Below are 18,611 nucleotides of genomic sequence, written 5' to 3'. Positions count from 1 at the left end.
TCCTTTCTGTCCCTGGCAGCACACATAAACCCTTACTGTCCCTTGCACAACTGCCTGACCCTTACTCCTTGCAGCACAGCCAAAAAACTCCAGCTCCCTCTCAGCTAGCTAATCCACTCTTTTATAACACCCATCCTTATTGGACACAGCTGTGTCCTATTAAGGGCAGGCCTGTTCCTACTCTTGGGTAATTAGTACAGCGGCAACGCCTCAGGGGCAAGACTGCCTTCAGCACTATCTCTATTCTCCTACAATCCATCTTCCCACAGGCCAGGGCAGGAAACTCTGAAAGCCTGTAACTTCAGACCAAGGGACTCAAGTATAAGGATACAAATACAGGGCATTTTTCTGGCTAAATTTGTAACACCTCTGCTTTGTAAGAAAAACACTACAACAGCATCTCTGACGGTCTACAAATAAGAAGAATAAAGAAGGAGCAGCAGGTGGCCCACAAACACAGCAGGACTATGCAAGTACACAGGCTTAGATGCATAGAGACAAGCCAAAGGTGGGTCTTTCTGAGACTCTGGTCAGTACAGAACTTTGGTACAAGTGTATGTAGGAATTTGAGCTTTCCTTTGGCACTTATAAAGGGTTACCCTCCTTAGAGCTCAACTTAAGTTTTGATGAGGCTGATAGACCAGGAGAAGAAATCAACTAAAAGGCCTGATAAGTTTAAGACCTTTCGTCTCACACAGTAAGGGAGTATATTGGTTTTTATACTGATTGCTCTGGTGCATTGATTGTCAGCTGTGTGTGATGCAGGAGGGCCATGCAGTAGCATTTAGAAAAGTATGCATTTTTTTCATTAAGAGAAAAGATAAAGACCACCTTTTTGGTCTTACTGCTGTTAACTAGTGACTGCCTACTCAGAATCAGACACACTTCAAGTGGACTGCATAGGATCTTCCTCAGACACATAATACCACCAGAGCAGAATATGATTTCTCCATTGTCCTTCTACTAAGACTGTGCATGAGACAGCTGGGAGATGGTGTCTCCCTCTACCAGAACATGTGGCACAGCTTTGTGACAGAGTGAGAACTGACAGTAGAACCTGAGTGTTACTGCTTGGTTCAGTGGCATTTTATCCACCAATAGGTGATTGTTGGGTCTGTGGAAGCTTTTTCTCTAATGAAAATCTATTTTAAATCTGTATCTAAATACAAATACACTAGAACTTTGGACACAGTATTTTTTGAAAAGTACTTTTTAGAAACCACATAAAGCTAATAGGATCAATACTAGTTTTAAAACAACTCTAATCTCTTCTAGATTACCAGCAATAACAGGAATACTCACCACATGCTTGGCACTCGGCTATAGTATTTCTCAGAAAAGTTGTTTCTTTAACCTTGAGAATACAGAAAATAAATGTTATTTAGGTGCAGATAGTTTCAGTTTGCATTTGGCTGAGTGAAGAAACAACAGTCCCCAAGATGCCACTCAAACCATGCAACACAAGTAATTGGTCTTAAATGAGATGCTCTTTGTACTCCATAAAATGAAGGCTATGGATAATGGATGTACTTAGGTTAAGCCTTCATCAAAAGTCCAAAGTGCCTTGTTTGACCAAAGGAATGTGCCACCAGCAATTTCAGTTCTGTAGCCCACCAGCAAGTGAAACAAATGCAATTTCAGTTCCATGCAACAGACCCATGACTATCTAATAGTGGGCTAGGAGAGCTACTCCCTCACCAGACACTAAATTTTCTTGATCTGAACAAGCAAGCCCCATACACTCCTACATTTAATGATCCTCCCTTGCAAGCACAGGGTACCAGGACCTATATAGTTATTTCTTAATTGTGTCATACCTTCAAGGCAGTAACTCTAGACAGGAGTATACTGCTTACCCACCATCTGTGCTGACTCTATCAAAGAAGCAAAACTGGGATATTTCACACCAAAGCCTCCTTATATTACCTGTTGTCTAAGAAGGTCTTTCACATCTCCCAGTAGTTGGTTCATCTGCATCATTTGACCCATAAGCTGCCTATTAAAATCACCTGCAGGGAAGCAGCAATGGAAAAGAGAGTACAACATAACTCTTTGTCATTTGTCATGGTAATTTCTGAGATATAAAATAGAAACCCCATGAAGAACAGACACTACTGTTACTCAAGCCCTGTAGAAACCATCAGAGCAAACACAGTATTTACTTCAAATTTTATAGGGTGATTTTCACAAACTCAAGGCTTTTCTGGACTGAACTCCTCATATACCACAGAAATGGGCAAAGCAGAAAGCTCTCCACAGAGAGGAAAATAAGATCATGATTCTTCTACCATTACTTCAGTGTTAAGGCTCTTTGGGCAATTAAGGTCGCTAGTGCTACTGGTTCCTCCCAAGGCCTGAGACCAGCAACCCTGAGTGAAACCTCAGGATTTCAGAACTGGTATTTGTGATAATCTATTTGGAGCAAGAGAGCAAGATGAGGCCATGAAGCACATGTGCATGCAAGCAGAAGACACCACGCGTAAGCGCATTCTGTGTCACAGAGTCAAAGTCATAGAATCATCAGTGTTGGAAGAGACCTTTAAGATCATGCAGTCTAACCATCCACCCAACACTACCACTGTGACCCCTAAACCACTATACCATCACCTTAGCACCAGATACAGCCACCATCTGAGCACCTCCAGGTAATTTCACCACCTCCCCTGGCAACTTATTCCAATGCCTGACCACCCTAATAATGAAAAAAATATTTCTAGTATTTAAGCTGAATCTCCCCTGCCTCAGTTTAAGGCCATTTCCTGATGTCCTCCTACTGCAGGCATGGCAGAAGAGACTGGTGCCCACCTGGCTATACCCTCCTTTCAGGTGGTTGCAGAAAGCAATGAAATCCCCCTGAGCCTCCTCTTCTTGAGACTGAACAAACCCAGCTCCCTCAGCTGTTCATATGACACATTTTCTAGTCCATTCACCAGCTTTGTTGCCCTTCACTGGACACACTCCAGCACCTCAATCTCATTTTTAAAGTGAGGGGCCCAAAACTGAACACAGGATTTGAGGTGCAACCTCGCCAATCTGAGTACAGGGGGTTAATTACTTCCCTGAGCCTGTTGGCACAGCACAGTTGTAACCACTACTGATTCATACATATTTTTCAAAGTGAAGCTACCCAGCTTTCTAATCAAGCTCACTGTGAAGCTCTGAGAACACATCAACAGTGCCTGCTCTGACAAAACACTGTTTTTGTAACTGCAACAGTCATTTGGCCTTTCTTCTCAAAGGCAGCTCATCACATTGCACAAGTTTCATGGCTGCATTTGTTTCTGACAGGTGCAGACTTTGTATGGACTCACAAAATATCTACTCAACACACTATTAACTCACACCAGAAGTCAGTCTTCAATACCAAGTAACCAATTAAAGACCTCTAAGACAAGACCAAAAGTTGCATCTGTAATGAGCCATAGGGAAGGACCAAATCAAACCCAAGATGTTCAGAGGAGATTTTAATATCTTAAATAAAACACTGGTTTTGAGCCAGTGACAGAGAAGCAGAGAGCATGTTTAGCACAGTAGCTTGTAGTTGCTTCTCTTTGCAGCTTACTTGTGAATTTGTACCTCTTAAGAAAAAGATATTTGTTTACTTCTCTAAATCTGTATCTAAAAACAAGCTTCACAAATATATGCTCTTCCACAGTCTAGGCAGGCAGGATATTTTGATATTATGCCTGATAGCTTCAGGCAGTTTTATTCACATGCTATTTTTGTGAGTACTGAAAGCTTATATGAAAAATGTGTCTCTTAATGTTTACCTTATTGTTTTGTACTTCAAAGCATGTCTAACTGTTTTCAAACATTCTAATGGGAACCATCCAAATCCTCACATACTAAGTTTTCTTCACTTTGTATTTTCTCATCCAAACACTGAACAAATTTGAAGTCAGGAATCACCTGTTCCAGAGCCTGCCTCGGTTCTAGTCATAACCTTGCCATATTTTTATTTGGATGACAACAGCAGGACATAATATCATGCGTATTTTAGAATCCCATAGTGGAACACAGGCTGTCAGGCAGATGCTGGGGTCTCTTCTTGTTTTATTTTTAAAATAAAGGCTCATTTAGGCATTAGTAATTGAAACTTGCAAAAAATTCTCAAGACTTCAGATGGTGTTTGTTGGCTAACATCTAAATCAAAACCAGATCTACTCTGTAGTTATGTTTTGCATTAAGGTGGACTAAACAGGTTAAACTGCCATGAACTACATGTCCTGTGTGCAAATTTAGACAGCAGAGCAGAAACAGCTGAATACCCCTGGTTTTGGTTATTTTCTCTTCCATTAAAAGTAATTCCAACAGCAGGCCCCACTTGCAGCAGAATAACCAGTGTTTAGGGATAAGTATTCAGAGAGGCTTTTAAGGAAGCTGTCAGTCCACAATATAGTGGATCCAGGAGAAAGCAGGTAAGCAAAAGGTACCAGCAAGAAGCTATACAGTTATCTGAAGTCCCCATCTTTCTCTTGCCAGGATGTTGCAGTATAGAACCAGCTTAAATGCACAGCCAATTGGCCCAGGCATGCACAAACACTTGCCACGGTGAAACACCTCCGAGCTATTGCTTCTAACTCTCTTAGGAGCAACAGCTCTCTGGCTCAAGCAACACATTGGCTGCTGTCTGTGTCACTCAAATAATCAATTGTCATTCTAAGAGAATGACACCCATAGAACTATGGAATAGCCTGAGTTGGAAGGGACTCATCAGGATTATTGGGTCAAATCCTGGCCCCACATGGGACAATCTCAAGAATCACAGCATGTGTGTGAGAACATCGTCCAACTTTTTGTACTCTAGAAGATTGTGGTTTCTTGTCTGGTGAGCAAACAAGGATTATAGTATAGATGACGGCTGACAATAAAACCATTTCTGAACAGCCTATAATCTTTCACCAAAGAAGCTGTACATACTAATTTTATGTGGAATTAGGAAGAGGCAGGTTCCAAGTAAACAGAAGGAAATATTCCTCAGATATGTGATAAATTTCTTGACCATGCATTTAAAACTAACTGGACAGATTCATGGACAAAAACATATATTGAGTACAAAACAAAGACAACACCTCTGAGACAAGAGCTCTGAATACCATGAACTGGGGAACAGTGAAGAATTCAGAGAAAACCACACTAAGACTCCATTCCACTATTCTCTTGCCTGTGGCTCTATATTGATATACTGTCTCTAACAGCAACTTGTTTAAAGAGCCTTTGGTCTGATGCAACATAGCTATTTTTTATACTTTGTCAGAGTCAAGTACCCTACATGAACTAGACAACCTCTTAAGATCTCTTGGGACCAGAATGATTTTGTGATGGTAATCACATGCAGCAAACTAATCTCATCTACCAAACCCAGTATACCTTGCATCCTATTTTCCTACCCAAACACAAAAATCCAAATATACATCTTCAGCTTGTGTCTGATCATCATAATCTCATCCCACTGCTTAGCTGTCTGTTTTGTGTTCAAATGCTGTTGATTTAATGAAAAAGAGAGAGCTTTGAGGATAAAATTCATTTTTTTATCTAAGTGTATATATGTTAAGAAGAAAGGAAACAGAAGTATCTGGAACTAAGGACGTACATAGCTGAAAGGTAGACCAGATTTTGTTACCACCACACACCAGTGATGCCTACATTCATGTGACATAACCATGATGCTCTCATAAATTTCTGCATCTTGTTTCTGTGCTTATCAAAACTAAGCTGGGTTTGGCAGGGGACAGGAAAGGGCACAAGAGACAAGGTATCATGAATACTGTTTCAAACCTTGTACTGAGTTTCCTTCCTATGGCTGTCATGTATTAATATATTCCATACACAGTGTGAACCCTTTCTTCTCCCTCACACCCACAGCAGAAAGGCAGATGGACAGGGACTAGAACGACTACAGATGGGACAGTCTAGGACAGGTTTTCTGTGCCCAGAGGTCGGGAAGCATCCTCACCTAACATAGGGGATAGCATTAAGCCCCTGAGGGCCTGCAGGAATCCCAATACTCTCAGTTCCTTGCTTTCTTCCCTCTTCCCTGCTCAGTCTGCACAATGCTCAGCAGAGGCCAAAAAGGAATTGCTTTTAAATCAATGTTCCATTCAGCAGGTGACAAAAACCTTGGTTAAACTGCGGCAGGACTAGTGGCTACTATGCAATGGCTTTTCCCACACAGATATACAGGCTCTCTAGCCATGGCACAAACATTTTCTTCAGTCTCCTGCAAGCTCCTTCACACCTCCTCCCCTCTGGGTGACAGTCCAGTGCTCAACAAACGATGGGTGCTGTCAGTATGGATAAGTACATGGGTAGGTCCTGCTACTCCATTGATCTTCTTTTCACAGAACCAGTAGCAATGTACCCCATTTAAAAGCACGGCTTTCCATCTGCAATTGTTTGCAATTATTACGCTGACACAAGCAGATTATCATCACAAAAATTTGCCTTCCAAATTAAGCTAAAAAACCTCTTTCAGTCATTACAGACTTGTCTTTCACTAAAACAACAATTCATTGTTATATCACTAGCAACAGTTTTATCTCCAAATGGAACATTTTCTAAAACATTTACAGGAAATTGTCATAGCTATAATTTAGTAAAGTAATTGTTATTACTTGACTATAGGCTTCTTCACATTGTCAATATTCATCACATTAGCTTTCTTGCACTGCTATCATTAAGAACAATTTTAACTCCCAGTTGCAGGCCTTACCAGTGTACTGAGGTACAGGCTCAATTTGCTGGAGAAAACAATCCTGCAGGTTTCCCACTTCAGCAAGGGTTCCTCCAGTTACCAGCTTTAGCTCATCTAGTGTATCCTGCACTCACAAGAAAAACAGAGCTCACAATTCTGGTACAACAATGGGAAGAATATAAAGTATCAGACAAAGTAAATTCATTTTTTTAAGAGAAGGAGTCCATTTCCTACGCAGGCAGGGGTCCTACACCATTCCCTTCAGGACTATCCATCACCACGTGAACTGTATAAAATCCCTAATATTTGCCTGCAGATTTTTGCATAGCTATGGTTTTATTTAAAACTTTTTTTTTTACAGTTTCAATTCATATGATCTCACATACTAGGGAGTTCACATATTTCTGTGGTATATGATTTTTTTTAAGTGCATCCAAAGCAGTGTTTTTTTCCCTCTCCTCTCAAACAGGTACATATATTCATGTCAGGAATATGGGCACATCAGACATTCTCCATAAAAACAGGCTCACTTTCAAGCCTGTAATGAAACAAAGCAAGTGGGCAACCTTGGGGGCAGAATGCCTTTGTATCTTCTAATAAGTATTTTTGATTAATGATGATGGAAGGTGCTGTGGAAGAATGCCTTTGTATCTTCTAATAAGTATTTTTGATTAATGATGATGGAAGATGCTGTGGAAGACACTGTTTATCTCAGATCACTGACACGGAAGCTTTATCAACTCCTGGTTGACAGACAGAGGAAGAAAAGCTATTGCACTCAAACAGGTGAGGCTTTCACTCTGGCATCACAAGAGTCCTCCCTTTCTTTTATCGTTTTTAGTCTCTTGTTGTATCATGAAGAGGAAAGCCACATACATAGACAAGAACTGCTAATACAGAATTGCTGTAAGAAACTAGTGAAAAGCTGTCCTTACTGCACTAGCTAAGTCCTTACAGAAAGTCCACTCCCCAGAAAAACAATTAGATTGAAGCAAAGGAGGCAGTAGGTTTCTTTAATTTTATTTAAAAAGCTAAAAATTATGTCTAAGACAAATAGCAAATTTTTTATAGGGCTCATGTGAGCTAACATTTCACCTGCTCCATACGGAGCTTCTATTTACATTTATTTCACAACTTAGTATTAACGTATTACTGTACAGAGCTTGGCTGCTGTGAGAACTGAAGTTTGAATTCAGTGATCCAGAGGTTCACTGGTGATCCCTCTAAGTCCTCAGCCTGTTCCCAGTTTCCATGCTCACCTGTGGCTTTTCCTGGAGTGTGCGCAGCTCAGCTGACACCACCTTCTGAGACAGTGCTGAAAATGGTTTTGGCAAGTCCTCAATGGCACCTACTTGCAGGCAGTCCAGATACAACTCCACTGTGCTCAATCCCTGCTGCAGGCCAGTCAGCCACAAGATGACAGCATGGGGTTTCCCATCAGCCAGCTGGATGTTGCTAAAGATCACAGAATTCAGCCTTCCATCACTCTTCAGATAGCGCAGCACCGCTAGGACAAAATACAAAGAAGAACTATCAGAGGGTAGCAGATAGCCCCAGGCTGATCAAGGAACATCCTGTGGAAATCTGCAATTGCTCTGGTATTTTTCCATGTGTCCGCTTTTGTAAATGCAACCCATATGCAGACACAATGGTAATAATAAATGAGACACTGACTGTCCAAGATGCTTACGTGACTCTCTATTTGCAAAGCTCTGCTGCCTGTGCTGAGTTTTTCTCTGCTTTGTCCAGGCCTCTCTAAATGGCTTTACCAAAGTCACTTTACAGGCAATAATGTGTTAAAAGGCAAGTGGTAAAGTTACAGGGCCTAGCAGGCAGCCTCCAGTCAGCACCTTGGTTTGTACATATCTACAGACCCAGAAATGGTTTGTATATTTGGTTTGTACATTTCTACAGACCCAGAAATATTCTGTAGCAGAAGTATGCAACTAGAAAATTAATTTCAGTGATGCATACCACATACAGTGGAGCCATCCTAAGAGTGTATCCAAATGTATAATTAGAAACCAAAGGAAGCATGTTTCCAAAACAATAACTGCACTTCTCTGTAAAAAACACTCAATAAAACCAAAGTATAATGCAGAAAAGGCATAGTCCACTCCTAGATATGACTAAACCTTCTCTCAGCTCTTTTTAAAAGCATTAATGACTGACCTACCTGATAAAAATTCTCATTTAATTAAGTAAAATGCACCATCAAAAATAGCCCACAACAGCAGACAAATACTCTTGCAATAAATACTTGCTGAGTAATTTTGAAAAGAAGGTCTCTTTCCTAAAGAAATTGGATCAGTAAGCTAGAATCTGTGAGCCAGATCTCTAAGATCAGCTAGCTAGTTCTCTCCACACATCTCTCCCTGGCTCTCCAACTGCATCTCTGCAGAAGCTATGAGCTGAATGCATTTGGACAGTGTACAACTACCCTGCAGTATCAGACAGACCTTCAAAGATCCCACTGGTCACCAACCAACAGACTCTTATTTCCTGATCCTATCAGTTATGTGCATGAGGAATCAAGCTGCAGAGACATCAGGCATCTAAATATTTACGTGCTGGCTCTTGCTAAAGTCTGAAATTCACTGATGGCTGCTACAGTTAGATCAAGTGAGAGCTCACAAATGATCTGACACTAAGTCAACCAAAAATTGTGGATATAGTGGAGGTAAAAGCTCATACTAGCTTTGGAACTAATAACAGCTACTTATTGAAACTATCCAATTTAACAAACTACCTTCCCATCTTTCCACTACTAAGATAATTGCTTTGATCTATGATACCTGCGTGCTAGTGACCTCCCAACTTACTGCACATATGCTCCCTAAAATTTTTTTAATTCCACAGTACAATGATTAAAAAAAAATCCAGATTTATACCAGCATGAACGGGGCAGGGTATGTTTCCATCTTTGAACTCTAGACTAGTGCTAGAGCCTCAACAGCTGTGATCAATACCAGGATTGTTTTCACTTCTGTCTATGTCAAAACACTGCCAGAGCTGAGATTTCCGCAAAGGTGCATGAGGTCACCAGTAACTTGCTAAAAGGTAGCATTTCTTGGCAAACTCAAAGATATGACAAGACAGAGTACATTGCAGGCATTTTATTTATGTGAATATTATGCACGCCTGGCATATAAAAGTAAGGTCTTTGGATCAGGGCCCTGCATTCAGAGTGACCAAACAAAACAGTAGCCTAGAGAAAGAAAGAGGAGATGGAGGCAGGGCCCAGAACAGACCCTGCCAGAATAGTTTCAGGACAAGGAGCAATCAGACTTGGAAGGAAGATCAAGTATTCTTTCCTCAGCCAAAGCCAAATATTCATCTGGTAAACTAGAGTAGGCTTTTGAAGAGAGATTTTCTTGGATCACAGCCTCCACCTCTAAGATTTAACTCATACAAGCCCCTGCAGTATGTTTGCTGCTTGAATATTTTACAGATATTCATAAGATGTAACATAAACTGCTTAACAAACAAATTTTCAACTAAAATAGGAGGTGCGTCACAAAATTTTTAAACTGAAACACTTCTATGCACTTACTGTGCACTCTATAAGAGAATAATTTAAAAAGAAATCCATAATTAAATCCATAATTAAAAAGAAATCCATGGATGCTATCCGTCTCTGAAAGGCACAATTGTCAACCATAAGTCTAGCTGTTAAGGCAGTAATTCAGACCTGTGCTTTTATAAACGTTTAGGTGTTATAAACTACCAGTTATACCCCAATAAAGCCAGAATATGAAGCAACTATTGTGAACAAAACTCTTAAATGTGGCATTTAAAAGTATAACTAAGGCCTGCTTTGAGCTCCCTAAATTAGATTTGGGCGCATAACTAGAAATACCATGCAGAGAAATATCACAGATATAAAGACCCTCCCTTTTGCTGAGATGCAACATTGGTTAACCACTTCAGCGATGATGCTCAGTCTTTAGAAGATCATACCCAGCTCACACACTCCATACTTGCAGCTACATGACAATCCTGTGGATGCAGTTTAACTTACTGTATGAAGCAGCCATATGGGATTTCGCTAACATTTCCAGAGAAATCACGCATGAAAACACTGCCTACCACTTTTCACTGTCATATGCCTTAAACAAGGTGCTCTAAAGTAGTAAGGAGGCAAAGAGATCCAATGCACAGTCTTGCTGCAAAAAACCTCCCTCTCTTTGGCCAATCCTTTACGGCAATCTGATGGTCAATCCTTGACATCAGACAGGTTACAGATGTCCCCCATCCACTCAACACTGTCAGCAACAGGACAAGTTGCTTCATTCTGCCTATACATAGGCCATTACTGCATTTGCCCTGTCACACAGATGCTCCTCAAACACCGAACTACTGAGGACAAAACCAAAACCATGTGATCTTCCACCAGAAACACTCTAACAGGCTTAAGAGACTGCCAGTAACCATCAGACATGAAGACATTTTTGAAAATCAGTTCAATATGTTCAAACTTGTATGTATATAGACACATTTATGTGTATATATATGTGTTCCTATATATATATATACAATATTTGAACACATAATTATGCATATATGAGAGAGGAAGTATATGTAATTTATCATTTATTTAGCAATTAAGTAAGTCAGTGTTAGGAAATGTATGGCACTTGATAAAGCTATTACCCTTACACATACATAGCTCTTATTCCCTTACCTCAGAAGGATTTTGGCAAACCTGACAAAACTACCAATGTTTTTTCTAACTCATTCCCCAATGATGTTTAACAAAAAAGATATTATTTTCTTCTTTTGCAGCATATTGAAAAATTTCCCTATATAGAAACTGAAATTTCTCAGTAGAATTTCACAGTATATTTGATTCAATTATTACTCAGTACCAAATTACTACAGCAGTGAAGTCAATGCAGCAACAATAATGTACATAAATCAACAATCAATGATAAATCAATAAATAAATCAACAACAATAAATCAATGAACCTTAAAATTGTAGTACATCCTAGATTTGGTTTACAGATCAATTAAACTATAATTATTTCTAAAACTGATGCAGTTCCTACTCTGACTCCTGTTTAACTAAGTCCAGTAAATAAAGAACAAACACTTTATTTCACCCAACAGATCTTGTAAGTGCCAGGAATATTTGTCTTGCATAGTCACATCTAACCTCCAGGGTCATTGGAACAAGAACCTGCCTTTCATATGCATGAGGCAGCATGTTCGTGTGTCCCTCACATTCCTGAGTAATAACAACCAGTGATTGTCCCTAGGGGAAAAAGGGAAAAAAAAAAAAAGAAGACCAAACCAAATTGACTCCTTGCTCCATTCTCCATTGTTTTTTCCTCCTTTCTCAGCATTGCTCAGAGCAGGTATCAGCTGATTGTCAGGTCAGCTTCCCCTGGCCAGGAGAGACCGGCATCAAGGAGATGAAGGAAAGAGATGAAGGAGTGAGAGGGGATGTGAAAAGTGACAGTATGCAACAGGAATGAAATGACTCAAGCACAAAGGTTAATCACACAGCTGTCAGCATTCATCTGTCACACACCAGTGACTATGGAACCAACACCAGTTCTACCATATACATTCCAAGCAACTCACCTTTACTCATCCGTCCCATTACCGTAAATTCAAAATACTTGCTGTTGTCAGCTGATGAATATAGGCCAAAAACAGTGGCTGTGCTCTTTGGCTGTAATTTGAATGTTGAGAGCAAGTACACTTCATTCAGCATAGGATCCCCAAATGCTTGTTGCAAGAAGTTCAGTACTACTCGCTTGTTGGAATAAGGAAGAAGATCAAAAACTGGGGAGAAAAAAAAAGCAAATTTAAACAGAAAATTAAATATAACAATGACCAAGGAAGAATGAGATTTGAAGCCACATACTGGTGATTGTAGACTCTTCCTATATAAAAAAATCAATATGATGATTATCTGTAAATATAACGAAGTTCAAATCCCTGGCATTGGAAGGGATATCATAAGAAATCTGGTCTAGTGAAACATGTCCCCATAGATGCAAGGAGTTTGGTCTAGATGTTGCCTGCCAGTTAAAACTATTCTATGATTCTATAAAAATATTTATAATTTGTTGCAACTGATACTATTTTAGCAATTTTTTTTTTCAAATGAATTGTTGATAAGTTACTCACATAGAAATACCTAATCTTCAAACTGAGGTACTCAAATATTTTTAGGTAGCTCTCAAAAGTGCTTCTCTTCTGAGGATTCATCTCAACAGAAAGCTTTTAATCCTTTTTATGCTTTCATAAATTCAGATGTTTGTGTTCATACATCAATTAGATAAGAATTCAGCATTAAAATTTTCAGACAGATTTCCAGGGTGCTTATCCTTTGATTGCATTTGCAGGGCACCAATTAAAATGCCAAAAAGCCAGGTAAGTAATATCATGTTCACAGCCTTCTCAATTCATTGACTTTTCAGGATATATATTATATAAATAAGACTCATCTTTCCCTTCTGGCACAGAAAACAAAGAAATACAGGCCAGACAAAACAAAACAAAACCCACAAACCCTGAAGGCATAGTGAAAGCTCTTTCAAATTTTTATTTTAGATTTTCCACAATGCATCAGCAAAGAGTCTATGATTTTGCACATATGTAAGTCAGCCATGTCCTTCATGGCACTGAAACAACAAACTGTGGTTTTCCTCAAATCCACATCTCCGAACTCAATACATGCTTTCATTAGGTTTTTTGATTATCTCCTATGCCAGCCTGCTGCAATTAAAGCAGTATATATATTACACCCTGGCAGTAAAGTTTGATAAATGATTTTGCACAAGTATTGTTTAAATATTAGAGCACCCTGAGCCATTGTATACCACTGTCACTCCATAGACCTACCATGAGGTGGGCACTCTTCTCCCACACCAGAACAATACTACAGAGCTGTCAGCATAGAAGGACCGTAACACCAGGCAGATGGCAAAGGCACATGACAGCACATTGTGCCTTAGCTTGATTCAATTCCGTGGTTGTACTAATAAGTTTAATTTCCTAGGCTGAAAAAACAGCAGTGGACCTTTGCAGATGAGCCTTGCCTACACAGCACAACCCCAAAGCTGCTGTTGTCTCTAAGGTGATGGGGTCATCCTACCATTTCAGTGTTTTCATATGCTACACACAGGAAAAGACTGAAGAAACTCAAAGAACAACCACATGGGCACACACAGACCTTCCCACAGATATGTGGGAAACCCTGTTCCCTTATACAGGAGTGCTGCAGATACAGATGCTGCTCCCATCACTCATTCTGAAGCATCTATTCATTTAGACACTAATGTTATTTCCAAAAAAGAAAAAACGGAGACGTTTTTCCATTAATTTCATGAATTGAAATAATCTCTGAAGTCTACACTTGCACAGGGTCTAAAGATCTCATGACTCTATAGAGAATTTTCAGGACACACTACAAATGATTTGAATGCACGAGAAATACCGTTGTCAAACAACTAAGAAATATATATCTAAGGTGGACCTGGTCTCTTTCATTCAGTTCAGATTTACAGTATCCCAGGATAACCTCCACCCCCACTGAAACCAGTGACATGGAAAGCAGAAGCAAAAAGCCAGGTACCTCAACACAGTGCAGAGAGAGCAGAGCAACTGCCCACGTAAGAGACTGAAATGCAACTCGCTACTCTGTACAACAGCATTTTACAAGGAATAGCCATTCATAAAGTACAGCTATGTTTTCTCAGCTGGAGCAATGCAATACAATACCAAAGACTTTGAGAGTGTGAAATATAGCTATATATTTTGTTCAGTTCTAGGTCTATTGGCTGTGATACTCATTAATCTATGCTAGATTACTAAACACTAGAACACTAAACACTGTGAAACATTGGTCTAATGTTATAGAAAACATTTATTGTAATTTTTGTTATTTGCATATTTAAATTAATACTCAAACTGGTTTGGCAGTTGTGTTCCACAAAGCACAGTGCCTGAGCCAGATCCTTCAGCACCATGTTATCAAATTCTTTTCTGGGATATCTTCACTGAGTAGCATGTGGATGCACTACATGATCAGATCCATCTTTAAGCAGAACTTACACACATGCTAGCAAATACAGCTAGCAGAAGAATGAGTGGGCTGTGAAAATTCATTTTACATCCTTTGCAGGGTAGGCAGTGAAAGACAGCTCTTGGCCATTATGGAGACAATTATTTGTTTGGGAGAAACAGGGAATAAAAAGATCACAAAGATTTCACATCTCATTTTTTAAAGGACCTTTTCTCTTTGTTTCTTTCCATGGAAAGGCAAACTTGAAAGCAAATGTACAGAATAGGACTGCCAAAGCTGAAAAGCACAAGCAGCTGGTTCTAATCCATGCAATGGACCGAAAACTTCGGCATGCCTTCATGCCTTCAAGCACGAGTGTGCATACGCACTAAACTGAGACTGCTTGTGAGACAGACCAGGAATTCTCTCCTGCACCTTCCTTCTGTGGTTTTTAAAATAGAGCTGCTTACCGTCCTAGACAAATGCTAACAAGGGACAAGCTACATGGTGAGACAGTGGCAAGCCACACTGGAAATCTGCCCAAACCCATCAAAGCTAGCTTTTCAAATGAGAGCTAGAAGATATGACAGAAAGTGCTAGGATGAGGAGTCATGGAGGAGTGAAATTACTGACACAGGATAGCATGGAACTTGAAACACCCCTTCCTTCCTCTAACTCTGATGCTATATCACACCAGCTTTTTAAGACCTTCCAAGGATGTTTTCTGGTCACACCTAATAGCTGTACATGTAAACACTGCTCCACCACTGTTCAGCACTTTTCAAAGCAATTATTAATGGCTTAGACACTTGGAGAGAAATCCTAACCCCTGCCACAACAATTTCCCACTCACCCCAAGAAGCTGAAAGCATCCCTCGTTGAGAGTGGAGTTTTTCATTGGCCACTGCCCCCAACAAGTTAGAAAATAGCTTTTTTCAAACTGGTAATATGCAACTTGTCTTTACAACAAATCTCTAAAATATCTTCCCACCCTAAAGGTCTTCAACAAAAGCTTCTGGAAATGCAGCTATATTGTTGTGATTGCCTGTATTTTAGATGTGCTTAAGTAATAACCGATTGACGCGTCAAAAATCATTCTGTAAGGCAGTAGAGTGGGTTAAAAATGTAGCGAAAACCACAAGCAGCTTTAAGGCTCTTGGAGCAGCACGAAGTTCCACTAACTGCTGCACTCGGCAGCCGAGCTGGTTCCAGTCACAAGCTGCTACCGCAGAGCAATACCACCCACTTAACTCAAGCTCTAAAATACAGCAGCTCCTACGTGCATAATATTGCTACAGCAATGCTAGGTTTAAAAGTACGAGTTTTCCTATGGACTCTACTATGTAGTAAAGTTTTCCCAAAGAGTTTTCACGGGTAAGAAATTCACATCTCACGGAAGAACTTGCAGCTGGAAAAGGGCTATTCAGATGCTCCACGCACCCACCAGCACACCTACAAAAGCACTTCTGGCAGGCTGCAGGGGAGCGGCTGATACCGCCATCTCCTCCGGTCCCATCCACTAGTCCGGGCGGCTCCGCTCTGCGCCCCTTGGGCAGCGGCGGCTCCTGCTGCCCGCCGCGGCTGCGGCTGCCGCAGCACCTGCAGAGTGCTCCCTTCCGCTGGCAGGCAGGGCAGAGGTCGGGACGCCGCAAGCCCGGAGCCTTGTCAATGGAAGAGGGCAGAGGGGCGCTTACCTCGGGGGCCGAGCGCGGCGGCGCGGCCCGGGCACAGCTGCAGGGCGAGCGGCAGCAGCAGCAGCGCGGCGCGGCCGCACCCCATGGCGGCCGCGGGCCGGGCAGGGCGGCGAGGCACGGCCGCCGCTGCACAGCGCGCCCGCCGTTTAACGGGGCGGCCCCGGGGCCGGGCCATTGGCCGGGGCTGCCCCCGGAGGCGGGCGGGGGCCGCGGAGGGGGACGGCCGAGCGCTGGGGGGACCAGAGCGAGCGAGCCGTCGGAAACGGAGCCGGGAGCTGGCGCCGCTGGAGGTGGCTCGGATAGAGTCGGAGATCCTGGCGATGACCCTCAAAATCAGCACCTGTGGGGACCTGTCTGGAGCTTGCCCTTTGAGGAGCCCTGGAAATTGAAATGTGTTTAATTCATACTATCACAGAATTAGCTAGGAAAGACCTTTAAGATCATGGAGTTCAGTGGTTAATAAGCCACTATGCTTACTCCCAGCCACAAGAAGATGGCCCCAAACGTGAATTGGGTGTGCTTTAAAAGCCGAGTAACAGTTCTACATGTTCAGGAGGGACAGCAAGTTGCAAGCTGTTGCAAGCAGCCCTTCAGAGAACCACTAGCCTGGTGAGGGATGCATAAGAACATGAGAAGCATGAAGATAACGTGGCCTTGTTCACCCAGTCCTGTTGACTGCAGAATGCTTAACTTTGAGGTTGCCACGATTTTACTTTAAAACCTCTCTTGCTTCCCTTTCTATGGTTAGCAAGTGGTGACCGTGTATTTCTTTGTGTCTTCTGACAACAATACAGCTGTCATCTTTGCAAAGCCCCCTCACAAGTTTCTCTGCCTGCCCTGCGGTCAGGTCTTTAGTGTCAGCTGTTAAGGTTTAGTATATATTAGGTTCTCTCTCATGCATATCTAAAGTCAAAACAAATGGGGATGCTCTGGTATGTTGACTTGGTCTTGGTAGGAATTTAAGTATTCCACTCTTCCTAACTGAAGATTGTCACTAAAAGGGGTCATGCAGATTGCAGACTGGGGCAAACTGGGATTCTAGAAGACTCTGACTGGCAGACTGAGGAATGTATCATCTGTCCCATTGTTTCATTTAAAGAGCTCAGAACCATTGGGAGTGCTCAAACTAACCAGATGGATACTATGGAAAAAGGCTGTTTGTCTTATCAAGCTCCCAGTCTCAATAACTTAGCCAAAGTCAATTAAAAAAAAATTCTTTCAACTACAACAGTTCTCAGCACTGTGTGTTCCCTTAGGATATCATTATCCCATTGTTTGTCCTCTACTTCAGAAAATTCTAGCCTCTGCACTGCTGATGTTAAGAAAGTACAGGAGAAAGGGAGCAAGTGAGAAACCCAAACACATCATGAGCTTCCTATCCTGCTGCACAGCTCTCTTTGTGCTGTACATCTCTGTATGTATCAGCTCTGCTGATGAACCTGTCACATCAGAAATCCAGGAAGTCCTGCTTGGCCCCATCACAGCTTGCTATCCATACTCAGTTGGAAAAGTTGGAGCTGTCTGATATTATTTACATCATAAAAAGTAGGGCAACAATAGAACAGAAAGTTTATGTTAAAGTGAGCAAAATAGTGTTGATTAATGTTCAGTCTCATCAGGCTTGGTGCACACATCTAAGGAGCAACACAGAGAACAGCCCTTGGGGGGGCTCATTACACAGCACGCTGCAGGACAGGGGCTGCAAGCACTGCAAAGGGGCTGCCCGAGCAGCTCTACACCAACAGAGCATGGCTGTGGGCTGCTCTCCAACACAGCCCCAGTGTGAGTTTCAGATACCTTCACATGACCTCTAATTGCCCTCCCCACATGGCACATCCCCTACAACGCACCCTCACTTCTTAGCTTATTCTTGTTAGCAGTGTCGACCCACTCCATAAGTTGCCCGTTTCTGCCTCTGCCCATTGTCAGACAGCAGGGTGCTCTGCCATATCCCCTGTGTCACAGCATGGTGCTATTCCTCCTCACCCTACTGCTCTTCTGTATACATCTCCAGACAAGAAGCATCATCTCAGCTTCACTCCCACATCTTGTCCCTGCAGTGGAAGTGACAGGATGACACCATAGCATCAATGAAATGGCCAAGAGCTGCACAGGGGAGTGAGAAAAACAGATCATCAGGTGCGGAGTGCTGTGGAGCAGGGAAAAAAGGGAGGCTAAAAGGGGTAAGCAAGAGGCAAGAAGAT

The 18,611-nt window shown here is 41.7% G+C and overlaps 1 protein-coding gene across 1 annotated transcript in view; it reads right to left on the bottom strand.

Annotated features, from left to right (window-relative positions):
* Window positions 1-16,566, bottom strand: part of THBS4 (thrombospondin 4) — a 39,121-nt gene extending 22,555 nt beyond the window's left edge. The window contains exons 1-6 of the mRNA XM_021531126.3: window positions 16,408-16,566; window positions 12,283-12,486; window positions 7,954-8,201; window positions 6,713-6,818; window positions 1,927-2,009; window positions 1,303-1,354 (exon numbers count right to left, since the gene is read on the bottom strand). Of these exons, the coding sequence (XP_021386801.1) occupies window positions 1,303-1,354; window positions 1,927-2,009; window positions 6,713-6,818; window positions 7,954-8,201; window positions 12,283-12,486; window positions 16,408-16,492 (778 nt within the window). The 5' untranslated portion in view covers window positions 16,493-16,566. The remainder of the gene's footprint in view (window positions 1-1,302; window positions 1,355-1,926; window positions 2,010-6,712; window positions 6,819-7,953; window positions 8,202-12,282; window positions 12,487-16,407) is intronic.
* Between the last annotated feature and the right edge of the window lie 2,045 nt (window positions 16,567-18,611).

This window comes from Lonchura striata, chromosome Z, assembly GCF_050655825.1.
Source record: "Lonchura striata isolate lonStrDom1 chromosome Z, ASM5065582v1, whole genome shotgun sequence".
NCBI lineage: Eukaryota > Metazoa > Chordata > Aves > Passeriformes > Estrildidae > Lonchura > Lonchura striata.
Note: the sequence above shows the minus strand (reverse complement) of the source record. Positions and strands in the feature narration are given on the sequence as shown.